Raw genomic sequence first — 23,853 nt, forward strand, 5'->3', positions numbered from 1 at the left:
TGTTCGTGACATTATGCAAATAGCCGCTAAAGACCGTAGCTGCCTTCCCAGGGCTACGTTTGTGCGGGGCCTAATGGGGCAGCTCTTCTGTGCTGGATGACAGCGGGGTGTTTATGTCCAACATACCTGAGGGTCAGGAGTTACATGACGGCTAAGGATTAAGCACGCACGGAGGCATGCGTGTGGCCCGCTTAACGTGCAGAGCTCAAGAGCGGCGAGTTTGCTTTCTTTACTCGGAGGGAACTTCGATGAGATGTGTTACCAGAAAGATGCTGGGAGAGGGCAGCCTGGGGTGGCTTCTCAGGAGCTTTCTCGCTCCTCGGTCGCTGGTGTCAGCGGCGCCGTAGGAGGCAGCGAGAGCAGAGCCGCCAGACACCCGGCTGCCTTCTCCGAGCTGACGGGGGAGAAAAAAATTGTTTTGACTTGCAAACGGAGCAGATTGCATAGGAAAGTCATCGGAGGCAACTTAATCGGGAATGCTGAGGCATTATTTTTAGAGCTGCTCTCCTTCCTGCTAACCGCACTGTAACGCGCAGCAGCTGAGCCGAGGGCCTGTGTGGAGACCTGGTTTTCAAAGCTCTTGCTACTCGTCTTACCAGAACTTCTTTCAGCATGATGGAGCAAAACCACACGATGTTTCCCTGCTCTTTGCCGTGGTTGGGTCTCCATAGAGACACCAAAGCCGAGAGTCCGCCCAGGCTCCTCTCTGCAAGTCGACGTTTTTCGTTGGTTAAATGTTGCGTTTGGTTTGGGGTAACTTTTTAGTGTTGGAGCTAACTTCAGGAAACCATCTTTTAGCAGAGCTGGAGCAAAGCAGGAGAGCGGCCAGGGCAAACCCGTGACATGGGGAGGAAACGCGGGTGCTGCATTGCGCTCCTTCGCCTGGTCGGGGGTCGCACCCAGGACGTCGCCCTCGGCTTAGGGCAAAACCCGGGGCTTTTGCTCAAAGGCGCTTGCAGAAAGACTCTGCCTCTGGCCCGCTGTTGGCAAGGTCTGGCTCTGTGTGTCAAACAAAAACGTTGTTACTAGTTTGCATTTGATTTGTTTATTTATTTATTTTTAATATTTTGGAACGGATGTTTGGGTGAAGCTTTAATTGTGCTGGTTGAGATCCCTTCTCCGACTGCCGCAGCGAGCGGCGTGGCAGCGTTGCCGTTGCTAGTGACAGTCTCCGCGAGCGCCGATTTTCCAGGCAACGTGCTTTGCTAGGAGAAGTCCCCGTTGCAGCAGCGCGGGCTGGCTCTCCGACAGGCCGGGCTGGTCTCCCGCTCCCGGGTGACTCAGAGCATCGCTATGGCTTGCTGTTAAGCGAGTGGCATAACACAGCACTAATTCCCAAAGGTGCCACGCTTGGCTCCAGGCGGATGGAGCCGTCTCCAGCTAGGCTATATCGCATTACCCGAGCTGGACGGGCACCTCCGCCCGCTTCGGAACCCACCTCAAATGGGAGCGCGTGCTCGCCTGGGGCCTCGCGGGATGCAGGGTGGAGGGCCAGCCCCGAGAGCAGTTTTTGGGTGGCAGGAGTGGGTGAGTCAGTGCAGGAGCAGGCCTGCGCTGGCCCGCTGAATCGCTGTCTGGAGGGACGCGGCGGCTTGCTCGCAACGAAAGAGCTCCGGCAATGGCAGGGAATGATGGTCTGCAAGTGCCTGCAGAGACCGTCCTGCATTGAAATCCTGATCTCCGGTGTCCCCGAGTCGAGACGGGTGAATTGCTACAGGCATCATTACACCTTCATGATCAGGGATCTGTTTCTTAAGTGGTGGGAGAAAATACCGCAACCCCCAAAGACTGTGCTAAGCAGGCGTACATGGGAAGGTGGAGCAGCTCTGTTGGCAGCTGCCTGCTCTCTCTGCCACCCCCAGGATTTTGGCTGGTCTGACTGAGAGGTTGCCTAGAAATCCCCATTTGGCTGATGCTGGGACCAGTTGCAGGACCTGCACCTGCTAGTGTCCCACCATCCCAGTGTCCCTGACCCACCGCTGCTGGAACACCCTGGGCGGCAGTTGCTCTCCAGCCTCTGGATGTGCAGATTTGGCCGGGGTCCGGACCTCACTGCTTGGGCTCCCAGAGCGCATGTTCAGGCACTTCACAACAGCTTGTCGTTGTTGTTTTTGTTGTTTTCTCCCCAAAGGTGCCAGTTAAACTTAAGCTCTCAGTTGCTTCAGCTGTGGAAATCAGAGCAACTTGGTTCATTTAGCATCTTGATTGCAGGCCCCCCAGGTGTTAGCATGTCGACTCCTCTCTTTACCTGCTTGTGTAGCACCTAGCGCCTTGTTGGCACCTATTTAAGTAACGCGAGGAAGGTGAGATTTCCCTGATCGCAAGACGAAAGCACTTGCTCCTCCAGCTTCTGCGGAGGCAGAAGCCACCCTGGGGAAGGGAGCAGGCCGGCGGGGACCATCCGGGAGGAAGCCTCTCGCCCGTCGGCCTCCCCGAAGCGCTTCCTAACGTCGTAGCGGTGGAAGCCAAGGTGACGGCACGGAAATCTGCAGCTGGGAGGCGCCGGGGCAGCGGGTGTCAGGAGGAGGCTGGGACGAGCCGGGGCGAGCGCGGCGGCCCGGAAAGCACGCCGGCGACAAATGGAGGCGCCCCACGTCACGGGGGCCCGGGCGGGCGCCGGGGGGAGAGGGCCCGGCCGGGGAACAAAGGCTGTCATTGATGGCTGCCTGCGCGCAGCGGCGTTTTCCCTACTTCAGCTGTTTGCCGGGTCGCCCTGCGCGGCTGTCGGCACTCCCCGTCTCGATTCGCGAGGCCCGGACCCCCGGCGGCCGGACCCCTCGAGCAGAGGGCTGGGAAGGGGGGCTTTGCAGCCGCCGCGCGTGGCCGGGGCTCGCCGGCAGGCGGGCTGGCTGCAAGAGCCCCGGCTTTGCTTGCGCTTGCACCGTACCAGCTTCAGCAGAGCAAATTCGAGCTGACGTAAGGCGGTGTAAACCCGCGGGTGGGCACATTCATTTCGCCAGGGCTTGTTTTGTCGTAGCAAGGCTGCATCTGAGCTGAGAGTAACCACGCTCGGATTGAAATGGCGGGTTACGGTTACCGTAAGCGGGTGCTAGCTCGCAGCCAGACGTGGTTTCTGGACGGGCTCCGCTTCGCCCACGCCAAGCTGTGCACTGCAGAAGCGCTAGGAAGGTGGGACCCGACGCTGTCCTCACGCCGGTGCCCGTGCGCGATGGCCAGTGCGTGCCCAGGGCTGCGCTTTGCTCCTGGGGATCGCACGCGTGCCGTGGTTGACAAGAGAAGCTGGCATGCTGTCGATACTTTTAAAATTAATTTGTCCAGAGTGACACATCTGCTAAAAGCAGAGAGAGCAATGTGGCAGGGGAATATTTATTCAAGGCTGTGTTTCTCTGAGGATGTAAAGGCTTGATTTTGGGACAGATGAACTACCTAGCTTGCAAATGCTGGTATATGCAAGGGACAGACATTGTGCTGGTGCAAAAACAAACAAATCTCTGCATCGTTTGTTTATGCTGAACACCAGAAATGCACTGGTTAACCTGTGTTAAGCAGAACATAAATTTCAAGAGTGAACATCCGACGTGGGTTTTGAGGTACGTCAGCTCTGAGTGCTGACCCACGCGCTGTCCCTTTCCCAGCACGTGTTCTGGTTCTTGCTGCAGCAAAATGGCACACCTGATGCAGGGGGGCCCTGCTGAAACGGGACCCCAGGGACGCAGTCAACAGAGTAATACTAAATCAGGTAGGCTTGAACTGCAAGCTCTTCGGGACACAGACCCTGGCTGCCTTCGCATTTGAGCAATGCACTATAGGACTGTTGTACTGCATGTGACTTAGGTGCTACTGTACTGAAAAAAAAAAAGAAATTTGGATTTTTGCACTTGTAATGTTTCTTGCAGATTTTCTGCTCCATCTTAGTGAAAGCTGAGCTGACTTACAATGAGCCACTCGATCTCGATTTACAGAGCGATATGTATTAATTTTTTATATGCCAGTTGTCACCAACCGTGTCATTCTGGTTTCACTTCCAGTAATTACCCTCTGGGCTGTAGAGGAGTTTGTAGCAGAGCGATTGCTCTTTAACCAAGGGCCAGCTGCGTCCCTCGTAGACAAGCCCGATTCTGCGTAGGCGTTGGCGCTGAGCGTGGATGCTGCAGAAACGCACGCTGAAGTTATCACGAACGCGAAGCCAAGAAATGTGGAGCAAGAGCTAGAACTGCTGTGTCGGCTGGATCCTTTTTCCATGAACTTAGAGAGGAAGCAAAACCTGCTGCACTCAAGTTTTCTTCTGAACTTGGGGGGCCTGCGAAGGGAGCCCTTCCTGGCACGTTCCCTTCCAGGAAGCCTCAGGGACATCCTGCTCAGCGGCAGCGCCCTTGGCTGCTTTTTCACTTAGGATGCAAAACTCTAGAGGTGCTGATGGACTCTATGTACTCCAGTGTAGGAACACAGGGTTTGGAGTAAATCAGTCATCTTTGATGTCTCTGGTGCTGTCACTTGCAGGTGTCATTCCCCCTACCCCAAAGAGCCCGCCTGACCTCTGCGGCTCCCTTTGAAGTTGGTGGGGACCAAGCGGACACCGAGCACTTCTGAAAATCTTTGACTCATGATTTCCAGAGCATAAAAACAGCCAAAAAGCTGCTCCATGTAGCGAGGCTCTTAACTTTCTTTAGAAGCAAACCCAAACCAAATGGGGGGTGAATTCAGTGCATCTGCCCTGCCTGGTTTCTGGAGCTAAGAGGCTTAGTCCCTAATCCTCGCTGCAGCCACTGACTCAGCGTGCGAGTCACAAGACTCCTTTGTAACAGCTCCTGGAGCCGCGGCTTTCTCCTTCCTCGGCCGGGAGGGCGGAGGAGGCCGCGTCGGAGGGTTGTCTCCAAACTCTCCGCATTACGGGCGCGGGAATTGCTGAGCTGGAGCAGACCCGAAGTCTGTCTTGACCAGTGCTTTAGGAAGGGCAGCCCCAGACGCTGATAAAGGAGGGGTTAAAACCTCGCAAGGGGCAGATATGGGGGATGTGTCCCATCCCTGCGTGCGGAGGAGCCTGTTGTGCTGGGCGCCGCTCTCCGCTCACCACCTGAAGCAGTGCGAGAGCTGAGCTCAGCGTGCCGGGAAATCCTGGCTGTGGAGCCAAGCAGCTGATGGGCGAGAACAGGCTCTCAGCTGTCGCCGCTGCCTCGGTAGCCTGGCAGAAACCCCCGTCTCACAGCAAATTTAAGTTTAGCTTCTGGCCCTTTTTCTCTTCTTTTCCTGTTTCCCCCTTTGGAGTTATTTTTTAATGGGCCCTTGGAATTGGTCCTGCTCTGAAATGGCTCCCAGGCAGGCAGGAAGGAAGGCAGAGGCTGTCGAAAAACCAAAGCACATGTGTCTGTGTGTGTGTGCGACTTCCCAGCGCTGCCGCTGCGCGCGGGGAGCAGCCGGCCCCGGGGGCGGCAGCGGCTCGGCGATGTCGGAGCCCCCCGAGTCCCGTGCGCCCCAAAAGGAAAACAGCGTGAGATCAGCCCGTAACTGGGGTCAGGACAGTATTGGTCTGGTCCACCTTTGCCTTTCCATACCGTTCAGGATGCTCAGCAGCCTAATTGCCACCTTTGGGTAATTCCGGGAGGCTTTTCCCAGAGCGAGGAAGAGCAGAGCAGACGGGGCGATGCCGCCGTGCTGGGGCCGCCTCCAGCGCCGCTGCCGAGGCTCCTGCCTGGAAGTCCCCATCAGGAAGGGTGTTGTGCTGCGTGTGCTTATTTGGGGAGAGTAGGACGGAGAGAGCTTCTGCTTTTGTGGTCTTTATCTTGAGTTCACAGAACTGAGGTTGTTTTCCTTTCACTAGATAGGGGCTTTTTTTTTTTTTTTTTTTTTTTTTGCCCGTTTCCTTTTACGTGATGTCACACGTTTTGGTTTACATAAGAAGCCCTGAAGTCGCTGCTGCGCGTTGCCTGGGTTCGGGATTTGCTCCAGTGAAACGAAAGTGAACTCTGGGCTCGTGCAGACCTCGGAGGAGGCAGCCCTGCGTGGGGCAGGTTTCTTTCGTTGCTGGAAAGGCCCCTTTCAGACCATCAGCGGGAAGGCATCACTTTGAGAAGGGACTTGGAGATCTTAGGGACCAGAGTCCTACTTTCTGTTTCGGGCTTTACCAGCCAGCTTTCATCAAGTCCCTTCGAACTTGTGCAAACGCAGAGCTTAAATGAGAAGCTCCTGCTGGTCTCGCTGAGCCTCGGCTCTGCCTGCTCTTGTTTCTTCGCCAGACTTTGACTCCCAGCAGAAGCAGGTTCCCGGGCTGGGGATGTGCCACGGGCAGGGCTGGCGTCCGGTTCGCTCTCCTTGCTGGCAGCGGTGTCACAAGAGGTGGCAGCAGCAGGCCTTAGGAATTACAGTCCAAAAATACTCTGTGCTTTATTATATGCATTTGTAAAATAAGCAGTTTGTGCTCCCTGGCTAAAAGATAACAGAGTATCACAAACATCTTAATCTTTCAACCAGCTGTTGTCCAGGGAGCATCGGTAAAAGCACTTTAAGCAGTTCTGTCTCTTCCACGTGCACTGAAATTAATACCTTTTTCCAATACCAGTTTGTTATTTTGTCTCTTCGGAGGCCAGTGCGCTGATCCGGGGGCACAGGGGACCAGAGCTCTTAAGACCTGGTAATTGTTAGATAATTGTCTGTGCGCAATGTGCAGCGATGTTGTCGTGCTCACATTAATCCTGCGCTTTGCTCCTGTCTTACTAAAACCCCCCTCATGACTTATCTCAAAGCCTTTTTAAAAAGCGGTTTCCTTGCCGGTGTTTCGCTGCGCTGTCCGGATTGTGCATCGTTCTCCCCGCAGCTGCGAGGCGAGACGAGGGCGGTTTCCCTGTTCTTTGCCTTGCTCCCGCGAGGGTCCCTTCAGCCCTTTCCGCAGGCTTGCAAACCTTGGCTGAGGTTTGGAGCTCCTTATTAAACCTCCGTGCGAGGACGCGGGGTTCAGCGCTGTGCTGCGTGCTAGCACACTCGCCAGAGAGCAAGAGAGTTTATTGCACGGAGCAGGAATTCCTCCCCGCTGCAGTCACTGGTGCTTTGAAGTGTCGGCCGCGGCTCCCCGTTGCTCACGCAGCCCAGGGCTATCGGCAGTTCGCCTAGGCCGTCGCTAAAACCAGGCGAGCCATCTGGTGCAGGCGTCTCGTCTCATATTTCAGGGGCTGAACTCCTGCAGAGTTCACTCGCTGCTGCCTTTCCAGAAGCCTCCGCGTCGATGCAGAATTGTGCCTCTGATGCCCCTGAGTTAACCAAATGTAGGTTTTTCTATAGCCCTCAAACTACAGGCCCTTTTCCTGCCATGCGAGCGGGACAGGATTGCATACTGAACTGGAGAAATCGGGTCAAGTGTTCATTTTAAATATTTTCCCTCTTTTGCTGCCCATATTGCAATGCTTTGGGTCTCATTTTCTCGGGCGCTGAGTCCCTTCCATATGAGTTTGATGGGAGGTGCAAATGTCCTAAACACCAACGTGCTCAGAGTTGGTGCTTTCATTCAAGCTTTGCTGAATCTTTTTTGCAGTAGTTAAAGCCTGTGCCTGCTGGCCCCGTCTCTTTTACCAACGCAGCGGCAGTAAGCCGTCGGGACTGTTCACCTGCATCTCTGCTGCAGCGCCATGCTCAGTTTTTTAGGTTAAACTGCTGATGAAGGAGGGTTCGCATATGTATGGTCAACCATGATTGTGCTGGTCGAGGCCTGACTCACGATCCCTTTCGCTTTGGGGTAGAAAACTCCCACAGATAACCGCAGCAGACAACTGGAACCAGGAACCACTGCAGCAATGTTTACCAGCACTTGTGTGTCATAGCTCTTTTGAGACCATTTTGAAGACATTTATCTTCAGTTGACTTGCTGGGAGTCCTAGAGGGAAGTGGTGTGAGTGCCAGACTGAGGATTTTAGAGTTCTTGGCTCCTGTCGCATGGATAAACCATAGTTGGAGGTTCTGTCTCTCTCCCAGTCCTGCTTCCTGTGTCTACTGGTGTGCAAGGAGAAAAGCCTGCAACTGGTGCAGGTGTTGACCTGGTTTTCACAGCCTCTGTCCTGCTGCTTTTTGCTTCCTTGGTTTATAACCAACATGTGCAGAATGCACAATCAGCGTCTCGGAAAAACAGCAGCAGGAAAGAGGAAGCTCATGCAGAATATAAATAACCAAATTTTAAAAAGTACCAGTGTAGCAGCTCGCCTGGCCCTTGGCATGAGCTTAGCTGAAGACCGCTGGGAAGCTGCATACTCTCTGTGTGGTTTGCAAAGGGGGAACTTTGGGGGATATCACACAAGTCAGCAGGAAAAAAATGAATGAATCTGACAGTCTTGAATATAGGAAGGAAATGAAATTTGCTTCCATGTGCATCAAAATTAGGCGCACCCTCCGCATGTGACACAAAACACATGAGTGAAACCCACTGCACAGTTATGGCAATACTTTCCACTCTGGTTGCACAGCAGCTGCCAGTGATTCATCGATTGATCCTGGGACATTCTGTACTCTCAAAATGATTTGATTTATTTATTAATTTTAATTGCATCCCAGCAAGCATCTGACTTTTTTTGTTGATGCTTTGTGTCTAGAGTTCACAGCTGCTCAGCCAAATACCTGTTCTGATTAATACTGTACCAGGGTCTGGTCCTGCTAGATCTAGAGCTTTCCTCCAGCCAAAAGCCAGCGTAACGGGAAGCTACAGAGAGGAGGACTGATTTGTAGGTTAGATTATAATGACAGGCAGAGAGGCCAGGAGAGCTGATGTGAAGCCCTGGTCATAGTGATCTCCCTTCTCTATCATGTATGGCCTTGGGCAGTGGGCTTGCATGCCTGAAAAGCGTCTACTGCAGAAAGGCACGTAGCTAGGGGGACCAGGGGTCTGGTGGTTGGTGGACCAATTGGGAAGAGATTAAGCAGGCTTTTCTTTCTTGTTGCTGGAAACAGCATCCACAGTTGGAAGAAAGACACCGTGGCTGAAACGGGATTCAGGTTGGTAGCATCGCTGTAGGTGTAGTGAACTTGAGACTTTAGCAGTGTAGGTGGCTCTCCCCTGATGTTGTGCCAGCCCTCGCTGATTCCCAGTAAGGTTTATCTGTGGCAGAGTTGGGAGTGATTCATCTGGCAGAGGAGTGCCTTGTTCCTGTTTGCTTTTGGTGGCGAGACGGGGAGACTGAAGGTGCAAGGGGGAGAGAAGCCCGGCTCTCTCGCTTGCCCATTCCTTTAGCTGCGTACCCGGCTTGCCTTCCCCTCTCTGAAGTGTTTAAACCCTGGCCGATCACAGGGTTTACGAGCGATGACAGAGCCCAGCACGCTCCTCTGCCTGGGCGCCTTGATGGCTTTGTCTCCCCCGCACCAAAGCGATGTCGTGGGTGGCAGCTCTGGTGGGACTCCTGGAGCAGACGTGACGCAGGGCCGCGGGGAAGCGGGGAGTTGGCGTGGGCTCGGCGGCTCATTCCTGCCCCCTCCAGTGCTCAAGCTGGGTGGTGTCAACTACCTGGGGTCTCGGGGCTGCCAGCCTGCCTGTGCCTTGGCCGGCTAAGCTGGGAGGATGCAGGGCTCAGATTGGCGTGATCTCCAGCAGCCTGTCTCATCAGGCCTAGGAGTTTTGCTGAGGCAAGAGGGAGATGTATTTTCATATCACGCTGTCTAGGAAGGCCCAGGGCACATGATGCTGGAGGGTGAATGGGTTTTCACACTTGAAATCCAGGCCTGTCTATGCTTGAAAGTAAATTTATGCCGTAGCTTATCCCAAACTCAAAGTGTAGTAGCTATTCCAGGTGTAGACAAGCTTAGTCCGGGTAGGATCAGCATAAAGAACAACAGGTGGACTGGTGCAGGCGCCTGGAAGGACTTCTGTCTGTCTTCTGCTGTGTGCTGGTACCTCTGCCCTCTCAGTGTTGGTCTGGAAGCCAAGACACCACGGAAAAGACTTCTGACATTCACAGCGTGGCCGAAGTTGGGAGCCTCTCAACTTTTCTCAAGCTTCATCAGGCTAAACTGCTGAACGTCTTGCTAAGCTGGCATGAAGTGAGATGAACAGGTTCAGTCAAACGTGGGGAAGGAGTCCAGTAACCCTGTCCAGAAGACTTCTCTATCTTCATTTGTTACCACCATGAATTAGAGGCCTTTAAAAGTCTCCTCATGTTCTTTGAGCTAGCAGTGATTCCCTGCCTTAATTCCATGCTAATAAGAAGCATTTGACTTGAGCACAGTGTAATGATAGCATGCTGATTGCTCCTGTGATAATAAAGGATGGTGGTAAAAAGCAAACTAGATGCGGGCTTGGGTCTGGCAGCTCAGGGCTGTGTTTGGCACTTTTTGCTCAGTGTCTCCTGGGTTGACCTCTCTAGATGTGCCACACGGAGCCCATCTTGCAGTGCAAACATGAGGACCTGTGTCCTCGTCTGAAACCGCGGCGCTAGGGTTAGATGTGTTCTCATGTTCATCAGGAGCGTGAACCCAATGCATCTCCTTTTCCTCAGCAGCAGGTTCCCGGGGCTGCTGGCTGACCTGGCTCCGTGGCTGGAGCCCGGGGGCCGCTCCAGGTTGCATACTCAACCACCTGCACATCAGGTGCGCGCGTGCCCCATGGATCCACAGAGCAGCCTGCCCTCCTGCTCGGCTCGGGGTGAAACGCGGGGGCCTAGGGGAGTGCGGAGCAGCGCAGTCGTTGCTGCTCCGCAGGGGTTTCCATGCACTCTGGAGGCATCAGGCTGCGGGGAGGCCACAGGCTGCCTTGTTCCCCGGCTGGCAACGTGCGCACGCGGGAGGGACTTGGCGCCGAACCTCAGCGCGGGGTAAACCTCCCCCTGCTTAACCCGCTTACTGCTTTTTCAGGCGTTTTCCCCATATGGCGAGCAGTGGGGTTTGCAGTGCGTTACGCCACCTCCCACCGTTTGGTGTGGGGGGTGGCGGGAGGGGGAGATCCCCGCCGCATTTAAAAGGATTTGCTTAAATCCTCTTAGTAAGAGAGCCCTGACTCAGCAGCGCGGTGGGAGGGGGCCGGGCGTTGCAGCGGGGAGGAAAACCAAATTATCCTCGCGGGGCTGGAGCCGCCGCCAACGACCACGCTCGGGCTCCCGGCCAGCGGGGTGGAGGCAGGAGAGCAGCCAGCAAAGCAGCCCAGGCTTCTGCCTTGGGAAGGATCCCCTCTTTCCTAACCAAATTTTAGGAAGCCTCCATCCTGCTGGAAGCAGAAAGCTGGGCCCCGTGGCCAGGGTGGGCTGTGACCTCCCTCCCACGGCGCATGCCTGGAGGTGCCATCCCTGGGTGGGCACAGGGACCTGCCAGCCAGTGTCCCAGCCCACCCGGCACCGCTCTCCGGGGTTTTCCCCTGCATTCAAGCTTCCCCCCCTCAAGTTTGTCCCTCGAGGATTGGCCGCAGCCACCTGATGCTTGCAGGCAGCTTGGTTTCACGGTTGTTATTTATTGCATAAGGTGCGATTAGGCTGCGAGCGCCAAGGTGCTCAGTTGCCGCAGGGGCAGATTACTGAGATTACCGTCAGCCCCGGGGTGCAGTGTCACCTTAGGGGAAGGGCAAAGGCTTAGGAAGGGGAAAGCAGATGGAGGTAGGGACGATGTGTCCGTGGCTTGGGACACAGCCCTGGGCTGCTTTGCAGAAGGGCCGTGACCCCCCTGAGTCGGGGGGGAGCGAAGGAGACCCAGAGCGGCTTGCAAGGGGCATGGAGCCGTGGTTTGGGGGCTTCGCTCTGTGTGCAGGTCCAGGCTGGCCAGAAGGACTGGTGCCGCCTGGTTTGTGTGTCTGCAGGGGCGAGTGAACCCCTCTGCCTCCCGGCTGTCCCCTGCGGCTTGCCGGGATGCCTCATCCGGGCCCGCAGGAGTATCTCCATCACATTTTATCCTCCTCATCTCACGGTGTGCCTTGTTGTCCCATGCAGAGCTCCACACAGGAGATTGGAGAAGAGCTGGAGGATGGCGTGATCTACAGCATATCGCTCCGGAAAGTGCAGCTCCATCACACGGCCAACAAAGGGCAGCGCTGGCTGGGGGTAAGCGGGGCTCAGCCTGCCTCCCTTCGCGGGCCGCATCCTCCACGGGCTGTTTCCAGGCATTTCACTGCCAGAGGCACGGTGACCTGATGTACAGGCTTTGCACGGGTCAATACGAGCCCACGTCCTGCCCCCTCTCCCCAGGCCCTGTTCTTGGTGCTAGAAGGGTTAAAAATTGGTCCCTTTTCCTCTTTGTCCCTCTCGCTGCTGCTAAACAGCCTGTTTTGGACGGAAGTCTTCCCACGGCTCATATTCGCAGACAAAGCTGCTCCCTGCGGCTGTGCTGGGCTAGGACAGACCCAAGCTGTGTGCAGGGAGCTCAGGGCAGGGAGGGCACGGGGGGACCGCGCGGGGCACCATTTTTTCCGTCTGCCTGACTGCATGGCGTTGCAGCCACTCGGCTGCACAGCCCAGGACCCAGCCCCAGGCCTGGCTGTAACCCAGCTGTCTGCAGGCAGACACGGAGCAGAGGTGACATGAGATGTGGCCACTCGGGTTCATGGAGAGTGCAAGGAGGAGGTGGTCATGTGGGTTACGGATCTCCTCTGCCCTTCCACACGTTCTTCAGTTTTTCTTTCCCTCCTGCATTTTTTTTTGCCCCTTTTTCCTTCTGCGTTTCCTGAGCTGAAGGAATATTTGCACTGGGCAAGCCAGGAGCCAGGGCTAAGGGGGAGCTGATGTTCTCCCTACCAGAGACCCACATAGATAGATAGGGTAGGTTTAGCCTCTTTTCAGCACAAAAATTGCCTTGTAAACAGAAAGAAGTCAGAGCATGGTGCAGTGGATCAGGTCTTCCCTTCTTCTCTGTTTGGGACTATAGGAACATTGCCTACCTTCACCTGAGCTTCAGTTTCTGTTTGAAGTGGAGATTTACCCCATAGTACAGGGGTGTTGGGAAGGGTCATGCTATGGACGGAGCATGTCTCCCAGCTGCTAGGCCATCTGTGTTCCTGCCAGTACTGCTTTTGCCTTCCTGAGGTTACCAAGCAGAAGTACAGTGCTTGCAGATGCTGGGAAATGGGTTTCAGCAACTCTGAGGCCTTTCCTGGGACTTTCCAAGTGCTCAAGTCTTCTAGGCTGAGTTGCCGATCATTTGGTGTCCAAGGGGACCTGGCCTCCCTTTCAGCCAACTCTCTGCTTGTGAGCCCACATGGCAGAGCAGCACCAGGCATGTCTCGAGAGCGCCAGGTGTTGTGGGACTGATCATGGTCCCACCTGGAGGAGAGCTCCCAGCCTAGACCTGAATGGCTGCAGGCTAAGCTGGTGGGACAGCATTGTGCTAGCATGTGTCTGTCTTCATCCAGACCACTGACTTCTGCTCCTGTCCCGACAGTTTGAGAACGAATCTGCCTTAAACTTGTACGAGACGTGTAAGGTGCGAACGATAAAAGCTGGGACCTTGGAGAAGCTGGTGGAGTACCTGGTCTCAGCCTTCAAGGGCAATGACTCCACCTACGTCACCATCTTTCTGTGCACTTACCGGGCCTTTGCTACCACCAAGCAAGTGCTGGACCTGCTGCTTAACAGGTGAGGCTGGCTCTTGCCCCAAAATGCGCTGGTAGTGGCTTGTCCCCTTGGCAGGGGAGCTCCTGTGGCTTGTGCTGCTGACAAGCCATGGGTCTTTGCCTGAATGGGATCTGTCCCTTCTCTTAGCCCCACCAACATAAAGGTTTTCAGGCCTCTGGGAGAGAGCTCTGCCTGAGCCTTCCTTGCCATTGTTCGTCCTGCCATCTGTGATCTGAGCTGTCTTGCTCCCCTCATCTCCTCCACATGCTCCGTCTCCTTGTGCGTTCCTACCCAGCACGTCTGTCCATCCTGAGCAGCGGGACAGTGTCTGTAGGAGTACAGAGCCAGGGCACATCTGCTGCCGTGGCAGACTGGGGGGAGCAGGACAGCGTGGAGTGGTTCATCCTGAACCCCTGCCAGAGCTGGTGGGTGACATGGAGGGACAAGACCCAGAGCTGAGAGGCAGCAGACTCAAACACTCACTGTCTCCTCATTGCACTCCCACCAGGTATGGCAAACTCCACGTGCAGGCGAACGGGGACCACGCCAGGCATGCTGTGGATGAGAGGATGGAGCTGAAGAAGTGAGTAGGACCTTGCTGTGGGTGGGGGCTGCATGGCTGCATCTGTTTCTCTTGGCTTGAAGTGGCTAGTGTGGAGCCTTCTTCAGAAGGCAAAAACCTTGCAGATGCTGGAGACAGATTTCTCGCTGTGAGATCAGGACCCAGAGGCTGGAAGTGGAGATGACACTGAAATGAATTGCCAAGACTTGATCCAGTTCCCAGCTGAGGCCCCTGGGCTGGGAGGGTTTCCAGAACGGAGGAGTTGAACCTGACTTCTTGTTTTAAGCACAGTGCTGTGTTTCCTCTCCTATCTAATCTTTCTTGGGACTGGCTGGGCTGTTTGCCCTGTGGCAGCAAGTTAGAGATAGGTGGCTGTGGTGATAGTTCTTCAGTTGTACGATGGCACGTGTTGTCCTGCACTCCTGGTCCCCAGGGTGCATGGGTGCTCGCAGTTTTCAAGTGACCCCTGCCTCTCACGCAAGCCTGCCCATGCTCCCCCCTCTCCCTGCAGCACCATTTCCTCCATCCTGGGCGCCTGGCTTGACCAGTACTCTGAGGACTTCCGCAAGCCCCCGGACTTCGCCTGCCTCAAGCAGCTCATCTCCTATGTGCGCCACAACATCCCCGGCTCGGACCTGGAGCGCCGAGCCCGCATCCTGCTGGCCCAGTTCCAGCAGCAAGAGCACAGCGAGACCGAGGCAGAAGGTGGGGGGCTGTTCCCCACTCACCATGGGGGGTTTGGGGCTGCGTGTGGGGAGAGTGGTACCCATCAGCGTTGAGGGTCTGCAGACCCTCAGGTCTCACCGTGTGGCTAAAGCCACATAAACCCTAACTACAATTACGTGGGGATACACAGGGAAGTTAATCCGAGTGAACTAGAAGTGGGATTTCTAAATGGATTAGCTAATCTGCATTTAATCCTCTGCAGACACTTGCATCCAGAATTAACGTGGCTCTACTTTTATCTCAGCCTAGTTTATTGAGATGGGAAACCAGACTGGAATTAAAAGCGCTTGAGTTGGGATGTGGGTGTTTGCAGGGGGCTAGCATGAGCCGCGGCATGAGGGCCCGGGGGTTAGTTTGAGCTGTGGCGTGAGGGCCCAGGCTCGCGGCAGCGCTCAGCTTTGTGCCTGTCTCTCGCAGCTGTGGACCACAGTGGCTGCACGTTCCAGTTGGTGGAGGAGAACGGGGTTGGGGAGGGGAAGTCGGACTTCCTCTCCTTCTCCCCAGAGATGGTGGCAGAGCAGTTCACGCTGATGGACGCTGTGAGTATTTGTTCGACAGCCGACTCGTTGGCTGCTGTGTGCTGGGGCGCAGCGCTCTGCCCACCTGCTGGTCTGGGCACAGACCTTTCGTTGTCTCTTCTCTTGCTCCCCGCTGTGCCTTTTCCTGCTTGTCTGCTCTCATTCTAGAGATCCCAGAGACCCATCTCCATCCCTTTGTTTTCCAGGAGCTGTTTAAGAAAGTGGTGCCTTACCACTGCCTGGGCTGCATCTGGTCCCAGCGAGACAAGAAAGGCAAAGAGCATCTGGCGCCCACCATCCGTGCCACCGTCTCACAGTTCAATAGTGTGGCCAACTGCGTCATCGCCACGTGTCTCGGAGACCGGTCACTGAAGCCGCAGCAGAGGGCGAAAGTGGTGGAGCGGTGGATTGAAGTGGCTCGGGTAGGACTGCTCTCCGTCCCGCTGGCCTCCCGCCTCGGCCCAGGGCTGGGGTCTGCAGTGCGCGAGTCCCAGCAAACGCCTTGAGTCTGTCTCCTGAAAGACAGCTCTGTGCAAGGGCATCCAAGTGGGGATATGCTCTCCTTGAAAAAACAGTTTGCATGGAAGATCTGAAGTGTCATATGATGTAAATTGGTGCAGGGCTGACTGTCTTGCTTTAACACTGGCTCCTGCCATCCCCTTGTCTGCCCCCAGGAGTGCCGCATCCTGAAGAACTTCTCCTCCCTCCGAGCCATCCTCTCGGCTCTGCAGTGTAATGCAGTTCACCGGCTAAAGAAGACCTGGGACGAGGTCCTACGGTAAGCAGCGCCCACTGTGATGTTTTGAGGGAAAGGCTGCTGCCCCGGCATTGCGTTTGTTGTGGTGGGGGCCGAAGCCGTGGGATTGTGCTGCAGCTGTGTCCCTTGAATGCGTAGATGGGATCATCTCCTTGGCTCCAGCATCGCCTCTTGGAGTGTGTCCAAAACCCAGGGACCAGCTTAACATGTCAGGGGTCTAAGGAGGGTGAGGAAATAAAAGCAGCATTGCTGCCTCCTCCCTTCCATGCAAAACACCCTGAGATATCCCTCAAAGAGCCAGGCCCCGCTAGAGCCACGAGTGTTGATGGGGGGCAGTCAGATGAGGAGCAGAGAGCCCCCAGCTGCACAGTGGTGTCATTGCTCATTTTCCTCTCGGTCTCTCCCTGCGCAGGGAGAGCTTCCGCACTTTCCACGAGCTGTCAGAAATCTTCTCCGATGAGAACAACCACTCTCTGAGCCGGGAACTTCTCATTAAGGTATGGGGAAGCAGGCGCCTGCCTCCCACGTTGCTGTATCTCTGCCGGGGAGTTTACGCTGATGCTGGCGGAATTTCCTGCCTCGCTACCCCTCTGGCAGCGCCGCCGCAGTGGAGCCGTCAGCGTGCGGGCAGGGCACGCTGAATCTCGGGAGCGGGCGGTGCATTTGCTGCCAGTGTTTACTGCAGGCTCGGGAGAGTCCTGTGCGACCTTCCGAGCCCGCTCCACGTATCGGCGCGGCTGTGCGTTGCCCATCTCTCACCATGCAGGGCGGCTCGGGAGTGTGCGTGGTCTGCAGAGGGGTGGCTACCAAAAAAGCAGCTTGCTCACTCGGCTCTGCCCGTGCAAATCTCGACCAGGCCTGATTCTGCCTCCGCTTGCGTTCGTGTGAGCTCAGGGCTGGGAGGGACTCATCATGCGGCAGTAGTTCAAACCTCTGCCGGGCCCGTGGAGAGAGACAGCTCTCAGGCGTTTCTGAATCAGCCAGGGCAGGGGTAGCTTGTGTGCCGGTTTCAGATGGGGCTGGCTTCAGACGAGGTTGGGCTTCCCGTTCTCCGCCCAAAGTCGTCACTGCCTGAAGCTCGCAGAGCAATTCGGCAGGTAGAGATAAGCTATTGGATGTGATCCCATGCACCAGATGCCGGCTTCTCCCCAGCGGCAGCCACATTTTAACAGCCCAGTGCAAAGGGCAGCGCTCTCAGGCGGCTTCTTGATTTAAGGTGGGGTTGTGGGGGTTGTGGAAGGCAGCTGCAAAAATGCCCTTTCCCCACGGGGCCTTCCTTGGCCTTGCAGCCGAGCTCCAGCTTGGGGGCTGAGCTCACACACGATCCGAAAGGGAACAAAACATCCCATTGAGGAGCTGTTTATGCGCAGAGCCGAAAGTGGGAGCAGCACTTCCTATTCACTAGCGCTGTCCTCCCCGTTTGCCGCGAACAGGCTCGGCTTTGATTTCCTCCCCTTCCCCTTGTCTGCGAGGGAAGTTGTACCAATAAAAGTGGGTGTGAATATCAGCTAATCTGTCAGTGCAGTTTCCCATATGGACGTTTGTTATCTTTTGTCAAATGGTCTTTTTTCCTGGTTCAGTTCTGTGCTATCTTGTAAGGTGATTTCGTGGTGATCTGTGGCTCTTTCAGAGTGTTTTTTTCCTGAGGTTTTGAGCTCTTACAAAAGAGAAAAGCTCTTACAGGATGAAAGAAAAAGTTCTTACAAAATGAGGTAGTCTCTTATCTCTGTTTTACTGAATCGGGAAACCTAGGCACAGAGATAAAATAGTGCAGCGGAGCTTGCTGGCAGGGCAGGATGGCACCCTGCCCTTTGCAGGCGGTGCGGTGCCAGCCCTGCGCGCGGGGCTGCGGCGGGGGGAGCCCTGCTCCCGGCGGGGGCTGCTGGGCAGGCGTCCCCCCCGCGCTGACCCCCGCCTCTCCCCGCCATCCAGGAGGGCACGTCCAAATTCGCCACCTTGGAGATCAACCCGAAGAGGGCTCAGAAGCGGCAGCAGCAGCAGCGAGAGATGGTGAGTCGGGCACGGCCGGGCCCCGCGCTCCCTCCCCGCTGGCTGCCGGCGCCACTCCGGCTCTGTGCTGATCCTGGCTGTCCCTTGCTGTCCCCCCAGGGCGTGATGCAGGGCACCATTCCCTACCTCGGCACCTTCCTCACGGACCTGGTGATGCTCGACACTGCCATGAAGGACTTCCTCGACGTACGTACCACCCTCTGTGCCCTCCTCCTCCTCCTCCTCCTCTTCCTCCTTACAGCCGTCCCCAGAGCCTGGGGTGACATACAAAGGGCTGCATCCCTGGGCATCCTCCACCCCACACTACACCCCTGTGCGTCCTCCATCCGTCACTGCACCTCCCTCTGCGTGTCTTCCATGCGTATGTCCTCCATGTGGCGGTCCATGGCGATGGCCCGCTCTCGCACTGCCCCTTGGTGGGGATGGCTCGCACTGCAGGCAGCGGGATATGGCCAATTTTCCTTTTCCTGCTTCACACTGATGTCCAACTCTTTTTTTTCCAGGGAGGACTGATCAACTTCGAGAAGAGAAGGAAGGTGAGTGCTCTTCTCTGATGGCCGTATGGCTGGGTGGAGGGAGGAGGCTGATTTTGTGCAAGCCCAGGCTATGCCAGTCACTTTGGGGATGATGATCCCTTTTCTTCCTTTGCTGTCAAGTTCTCTAATATGTGGGGGGGAGATGCTGGGCCTTCATAGGCATTTCCATGCGTGGGGCTGGGCTGTTTGGGGAGAGGGCTGGGGATGGCACCGGGCAAACAGAGGAGGTCTCATCACCTCCATTCCCAGCAGGAGTTCGAAGTCATCGCCCAGATCAAGCTGCTTCAGTCGGCCTGCAACAACTACAGCTTCACGCAGGAGGACCATTTCGTGGACTGGTTCCACAGCCTGGAGCGGCTGAGCGAGGCCGAGAGGTGAGCGTGAGTGGGAGGCACTGCATCTCGTCTCCTTCGGCTGCTGAAGAACAGCTTCCTCATCCTCAGTGTCTCGCTCTGCCTCCCTCTCCCCGCCAGTGCAGCACTAGCCGCATTGAGGGGGAGCGCAATGAGCTGAAACCCTGTTCTCTCCCCTCCCAGCTACGGGCTGTCGTGCGAGATCGAGCCCCTGTCGGAGTCGGCCAGCAATACGTTGAAGGCAAAGAAAAACACGGGCATCATCAAGCGATGGAGCGAGTGAGTCTGCTTGCTCGTCCTGGCGGACGCGGGGCAGGAGCCTGTACCGCCAGTGGGGATCCTCCGGCCGTGTGTTGAGGGTGCGAAGGTGGCCGCTCTCCCGCTGGCTTAGTGCACCCTTGCTCTTTTCCCTTCTCACCCTGCCCATGTCCCTCCCTCTCTCCTGGCAGCCGGCAGCCGCCAAGCACCGAGCCCTGCGCCAGCGGCAGCTCCCACTCCAAATCCTTCGACCAGCTCAAGTGCGGGCAGTACCTGTGCAGCGGGGACACCACCGACTCGGTGAGCGTCACGTCCGCTGGCTCCAGCAGCTCCGACGTGGAGGAGATCAACATCAGCTTCATCCCCGAGTCCCCCGACTGCCAGGAGAAGAAGGTACGGGGCAGCTCGCAGGGCCCTGCCTGCGCCCCGGGCGTCAGCAGGCAGGTGCGCCCATCGCGCGGGGACGGCCCTGCGGCTGGGGCCGGGGGGAGAGCGGGAGGGGGGCCCGCGGGGCTGCTTCCGACTCTCTGTAGCTCGGGAGGCCCCTGCCCTTTGCTGCTCCGGCGGAGGAGCTGGGTTTACCTTGGAGCCACAGGGCTCCTGCGTCTCCTCTCTCCGGTGGCTGGACCTCGTGTCGGTCCCCCACTGTCACAGCTCAGTGAGTTCCTCTGACCTCCTCCCCCAGCTCTCGTACGCCCCGTGTCCGGCTGACGGAGGAGCTAAACCCACCGTGTCCTCTCCGTTCCCTCTCCCTGCTCTCCAGTTCTGGGAATCCACCTCTCTCTCCTCCCTGGACACGTCAGGGATCGGCTCAGGCTCCAGCAGTGCCTCATCCTCTTCCGTCTCCTCCACGCCAGTGACGGCCTCCCGTACCCACAAGCGCTCCGTCTCTGGCATCTCCAGCTATTCATCCCTCTCGCTGCCTCTCTACAACCAGCAGGTCGACGACTGCTGCATCATCCGTGTCAGCCTGGCCGTGGACAACGGCAACATGTACAAGAGCATCCTGGTTAGCACGGGGCACCGGCAGTGACTTCAGGGCGGGCGGCTCTCTGGGCCCAGATGCGGGTCTGAGACCGGGGCGCGCAGGGAGGAGGTGCTGGTGGGGCTCCCTGCACGAGGCCAGCCTGGGATAAAGCCAGTGTTGGGATGCGGGGAGGGTTGGGACCACTGTAGTGCGGTTTCTGCCGGTGGCTCATCGGCGTTTTGCCCCCCACCCTGGATTAACGAAGGTTCTGCTCTCACAGGTGACGAGCCAAGACAAGACCCCAGTCGTTATTCGCAAGGCCATGGCCAAACACAACTTGGATGGGGACCGGCCTGAAGACTATGAGCTCGTCCAGATCATCTCGGAGGAGAGAGGTGCGTGCTGGGGTGCGGGGGGCTCTCCTGGCCCAGCCTCCGTCCCCAGCTGCAGCAGGGGGAGCGCCGGGGGTCGAGCAGGGCTGGGAGGGGATGGTGGATGGGTCCCAACCCCGGGGGCGGCTCTCTCCCCCGCCTCTGGGCCCCCCTTGGGACAAGGGCGCCCGGCTGATCCCCACCCTCGGTCGCTTCCAGAGCTGAAAATCCCCGACAACGCCAACGTCTTCTACGCCATGAACTCCGCCGCCAACTACGACTTCGTGCTCAAGAAGAGGGGCTTCTCCAAGGCGGTGAAGATCAAGCACGGCTCTAGCTCCACCCTGCCCCGGATGAAGCAGAAAGGCCTGAAGATCGCCAAAGGCATCTTCTAGCCGCAGCCCCACTGCCACCCCTCACCAACGGGGCCTTGGGGGCCGGCTGCTCCGGGGCCGCCTTGGTGCTGCCGGGCACGGCGAGAGGAGCTGCCCCAGCCTGCGGGAGATGGCGATGCACCCTCTCTTCCAGGGAGCCTCCAGGGCCTGGGTCGCTGCGGCTGCCCACGGCGGCGGCCTCTCCCTGCACGAGCTCCCGTTTCAATCAGGTCTTTTTTTCTACGCAGGAAAGGCGGCAGAGGGATATTTCTTGTGGTTGTGGGGTTTTTTGTTTTTTTTTCTTCCTCCTTTTTTAATCTCTCCTTCCACGGTGCGACACTAGTCCAGCCGCCGGCCTGCCCAGAGCTGGATCCCGCCTCTCTGCCGTAGGTGCCTTGTGTCCGTGCGAGCCGGAGGACCGGCGACTCGCAGAGGGGCCATTCGCCACAAGCCAGCATGGGGCCGTCTGCAGTGGGGCTCCCCGTCCCAGCTTTGCCGGCTCCAGGCGTGGTTTTACCTCCAGATCCTTCCTCCCTCTTGGGGATATGCTGGCATCGCCGCCTCCTCCCGCCCTCGCCCTGGGAGAAGCTCCCAGAAGGGAGGCAAGCGGGGAAGGACGCAGCCGGGCCCCCGGTGGGGGTCAGCCCCGCAGAGGGAGCGTGCCGTGCCACAGCTGCCCGGAAGCCGGCACGTCCTCGCGTCGGACTTGGGGGGCCGGCGTTCAAACCTGCACCAAAGATCAAACGCCAGCGTCTCCTGGGCGGGCGGGGGCACCCTCGCCGCCCCCCCAGCGCTGCCAGCGGAGCGAGGAGAGCCCGTTTCTGTCCGGACTTGTGTAAATAGGGACCTGGCGGCTCCGCGGGGGGGGGGCGGTGGGAGAGCTCCTGCGGGGCTGCTCCACCTGGTCCGCCTCCCACCGCCCGACCCGCCTTGGGCTTTAACCAGACTTTTCCAAACACTGACCATGGAAGAAACAGCGACGAGATTTTTTTTTTTTTTTTGTATAAAAAAAAAAAGTTTACTTTTTTTTTTTGGCAATATTTATTGGTTGTAAATAGAAAAGACAATTGTACATTTACTAACCCAGCCTTCCCTTGCCCCGCAGTTCCTCTCCTTCCCCCTCCTTGTATTTAAGGCCGCCGGGAGGGACACCTGTAGCAGCTGCGTCCTCCTGCCACGCATGGGGGGTGCCGGCCCCTCTGCGCTCCCCTTCTCCCTCCTTCCTTCACCACTAACGGCTCGAGCAGGGGCGCGGAGCTGCCTACATTTTAACCACTGTAAAAACACTAACCAAAGGGGGACCGTTTTTGTTCCTGGACCTGCTGAAGACTCTCTCTCTCTTGTTTAAACACTTCCTTTCAGAACATCTTTTTTTTTTATTTTTATTTTTTTTTATTATTTTTTTTCTCCTCCCTGTTTTTTGTGCGTGTGTCCATGCTGGTGTAACGCGGTCCAGGAGACCGGGCGGCGTGTGTGGAGGTGGCCGCGCTGCGACATGGCCGCCGTCGCCACAGCGCCGTGTCGCGACATGGCCGCCGTAGGGCGGGGGGGAGCCCAGCATGGACACAGCGTGTTGGAGAGAGGGCGGCCGGGCCTGAGCTCTCAAAGCCGCGCATCCCCGGGGCCTGCGCTGCGCATGACGGGGGCCGTCGCCTCCCTGACGCCGCGGCTTTCCCCACTTGCGGCCGCGCGGCCTCTCCTCCTCCTCGCGAGCGCCGACCTTTGCCGCCTCTGTGCCGGCCGGCCTGTAGCCTCCGCTGCCACGGCCGCCCCGCGGAGGCAGAAAGTGCCTGAGGTAAGATCCCCCCGCCCCAAGGCCGCCCTCCTGCCCGGCCCGGCCCGGCCCGCGCCATGGGGGGTTTTGTAACACTGCGATGAAGGCGCGCGCGCTGCCCGGTGTGTGACTTGTACACTGCAATGTAATTAGTCTTTGCAATAAAACGCCGATGCTCACATGTCCCCGCCGCCCCGGCGGGGTGGGTGATTGATGTTGTCCTTTCCCGGTTGCGGCAGGCCGGGGGATGGACCCAGCTGTGCTGCTCAGGTCCCTGCGGAGGTGGCGGTGGCTCAAGGGCAACCTGGCCTTGGGGCATTGGTGAGCTCTGCAGAGCTGAGCTCTGTTTTGTGCTTAAATTAAGAAACGGGCTGTTCTGGTTGAGGTACTGGTGCCTGATTTCAAGCAACCCTGCTCTCCTGAATCTGTGAGTTGCTGGAGTTTGCGCATTTTCTGGTAGCAGTTAGTCTGGTGTCTTATTTACTGATTTTGTAAACCAGCAGTGGTTTTAAGAGCAAATGTAATGGTTGCTCCTATGGTCTGGAGACAGAGGTCTGCTGTGGTTCGAAGCGTTGCACCTCCAGCGCTCATTTCCTACAAGTGATTGTCATCTTTCTTTTTTATAATTGCACACAGACATCGGTGGAGATTTGCTTGTACGGTCTTGTGATTCTGGGTGTGGGTTTTAAAGATGCAGCTCCAGTGCCCAGATTTGCTCTGTGCCTTTGGCTGCGTAGGTTATTCTGTTTTAAATCTGAGATTTCGAAAGAGTGAGGATCCTACCGTGCAGATGGAGTCTGAGAGTAGTTACCTGCTCAGGCAAAATTTAAACATCCATGTCCCTGCAGTCTTCCAGGGCAGAGCAATTTAGAAGACAACAGGGAAGTAAGTGAATTCTGGTACAAGTGATACCTGATTTCTCCTGTTGACAGGAGTCCCTAGGACAGTAGTAGGTTTAGGAATCCTCAGAAAGTTCAAGAAGATTCTAGAAAGCTCTGAAGAGGTTCTAGATTTTAACTTCCTAGAAAGTGCCAGAATTTTTTTCAAAAGGTTCTGCATCTGGCTCTTGAAAATACCCGGAGAGGTGCTAAAAAATTATTGGTAGAGTTCTAGATCCACAAATTATTTGAAAACTCTGGAAAATACCTAAAAAGGTGCAATAGACAGGAATCACTAGAAAGCACCAGGAG

General features: G+C 56.8%; 1 protein-coding gene across 4 annotated transcripts in view; it reads left to right on the forward strand.

Moving 5' to 3' along the window:
- Positions 1 to 22,842, forward strand: part of RALGDS (ral guanine nucleotide dissociation stimulator) — a 46,450-nt gene extending 23,608 nt beyond the window's left edge. For 2 of the 4 annotated variants that reach the window (XM_067308942.1, XM_013941754.2), the window contains exons 2-18: positions 11,841 to 11,951; positions 13,285 to 13,478; positions 13,966 to 14,040; positions 14,531 to 14,724; positions 15,163 to 15,284; positions 15,470 to 15,685; positions 15,938 to 16,041; positions 16,433 to 16,517; positions 17,953 to 18,030; positions 18,130 to 18,216; positions 18,534 to 18,566; positions 18,819 to 18,940; positions 19,103 to 19,198; positions 19,369 to 19,570; positions 19,863 to 20,186; positions 20,425 to 20,539; positions 20,735 to 22,842. In XM_067308942.1, coding sequence (XP_067165043.1) covers positions 11,841 to 11,951; positions 13,285 to 13,478; positions 13,966 to 14,040; positions 14,531 to 14,724; positions 15,163 to 15,284; positions 15,470 to 15,685; positions 15,938 to 16,041; positions 16,433 to 16,517; positions 17,953 to 18,030; positions 18,130 to 18,216; positions 18,534 to 18,566; positions 18,819 to 18,940; positions 19,103 to 19,198; positions 19,369 to 19,570; positions 19,863 to 20,186; positions 20,425 to 20,539; positions 20,735 to 20,910 — 2,334 coding nt within the window. In that variant the 3' untranslated portion in view covers positions 20,911 to 22,842. Of the gene's footprint in view, positions 1 to 11,840; positions 11,952 to 13,284; positions 13,479 to 13,965; positions 14,041 to 14,530; positions 14,725 to 15,162; positions 15,285 to 15,469; positions 15,686 to 15,937; positions 16,042 to 16,432; positions 16,518 to 17,952; positions 18,031 to 18,129; positions 18,217 to 18,533; positions 18,567 to 18,818; positions 18,941 to 19,102; positions 19,199 to 19,368; positions 19,622 to 19,862; positions 20,187 to 20,424; positions 20,540 to 20,734 lie in introns of all 4 variants that reach the window. The other 2 variants (XM_067308941.1, XM_067308943.1) reach the window with 2 other exon arrangements.
- Positions 22,843 to 23,853: the final 1,011 nt, after the last annotated feature.

This window comes from Apteryx mantelli, chromosome 21 (genome assembly GCF_036417845.1).
Source record: "Apteryx mantelli isolate bAptMan1 chromosome 21, bAptMan1.hap1, whole genome shotgun sequence".
NCBI classification, from domain to species: Eukaryota; Metazoa; Chordata; class Aves; order Apterygiformes; family Apterygidae; genus Apteryx; species Apteryx mantelli.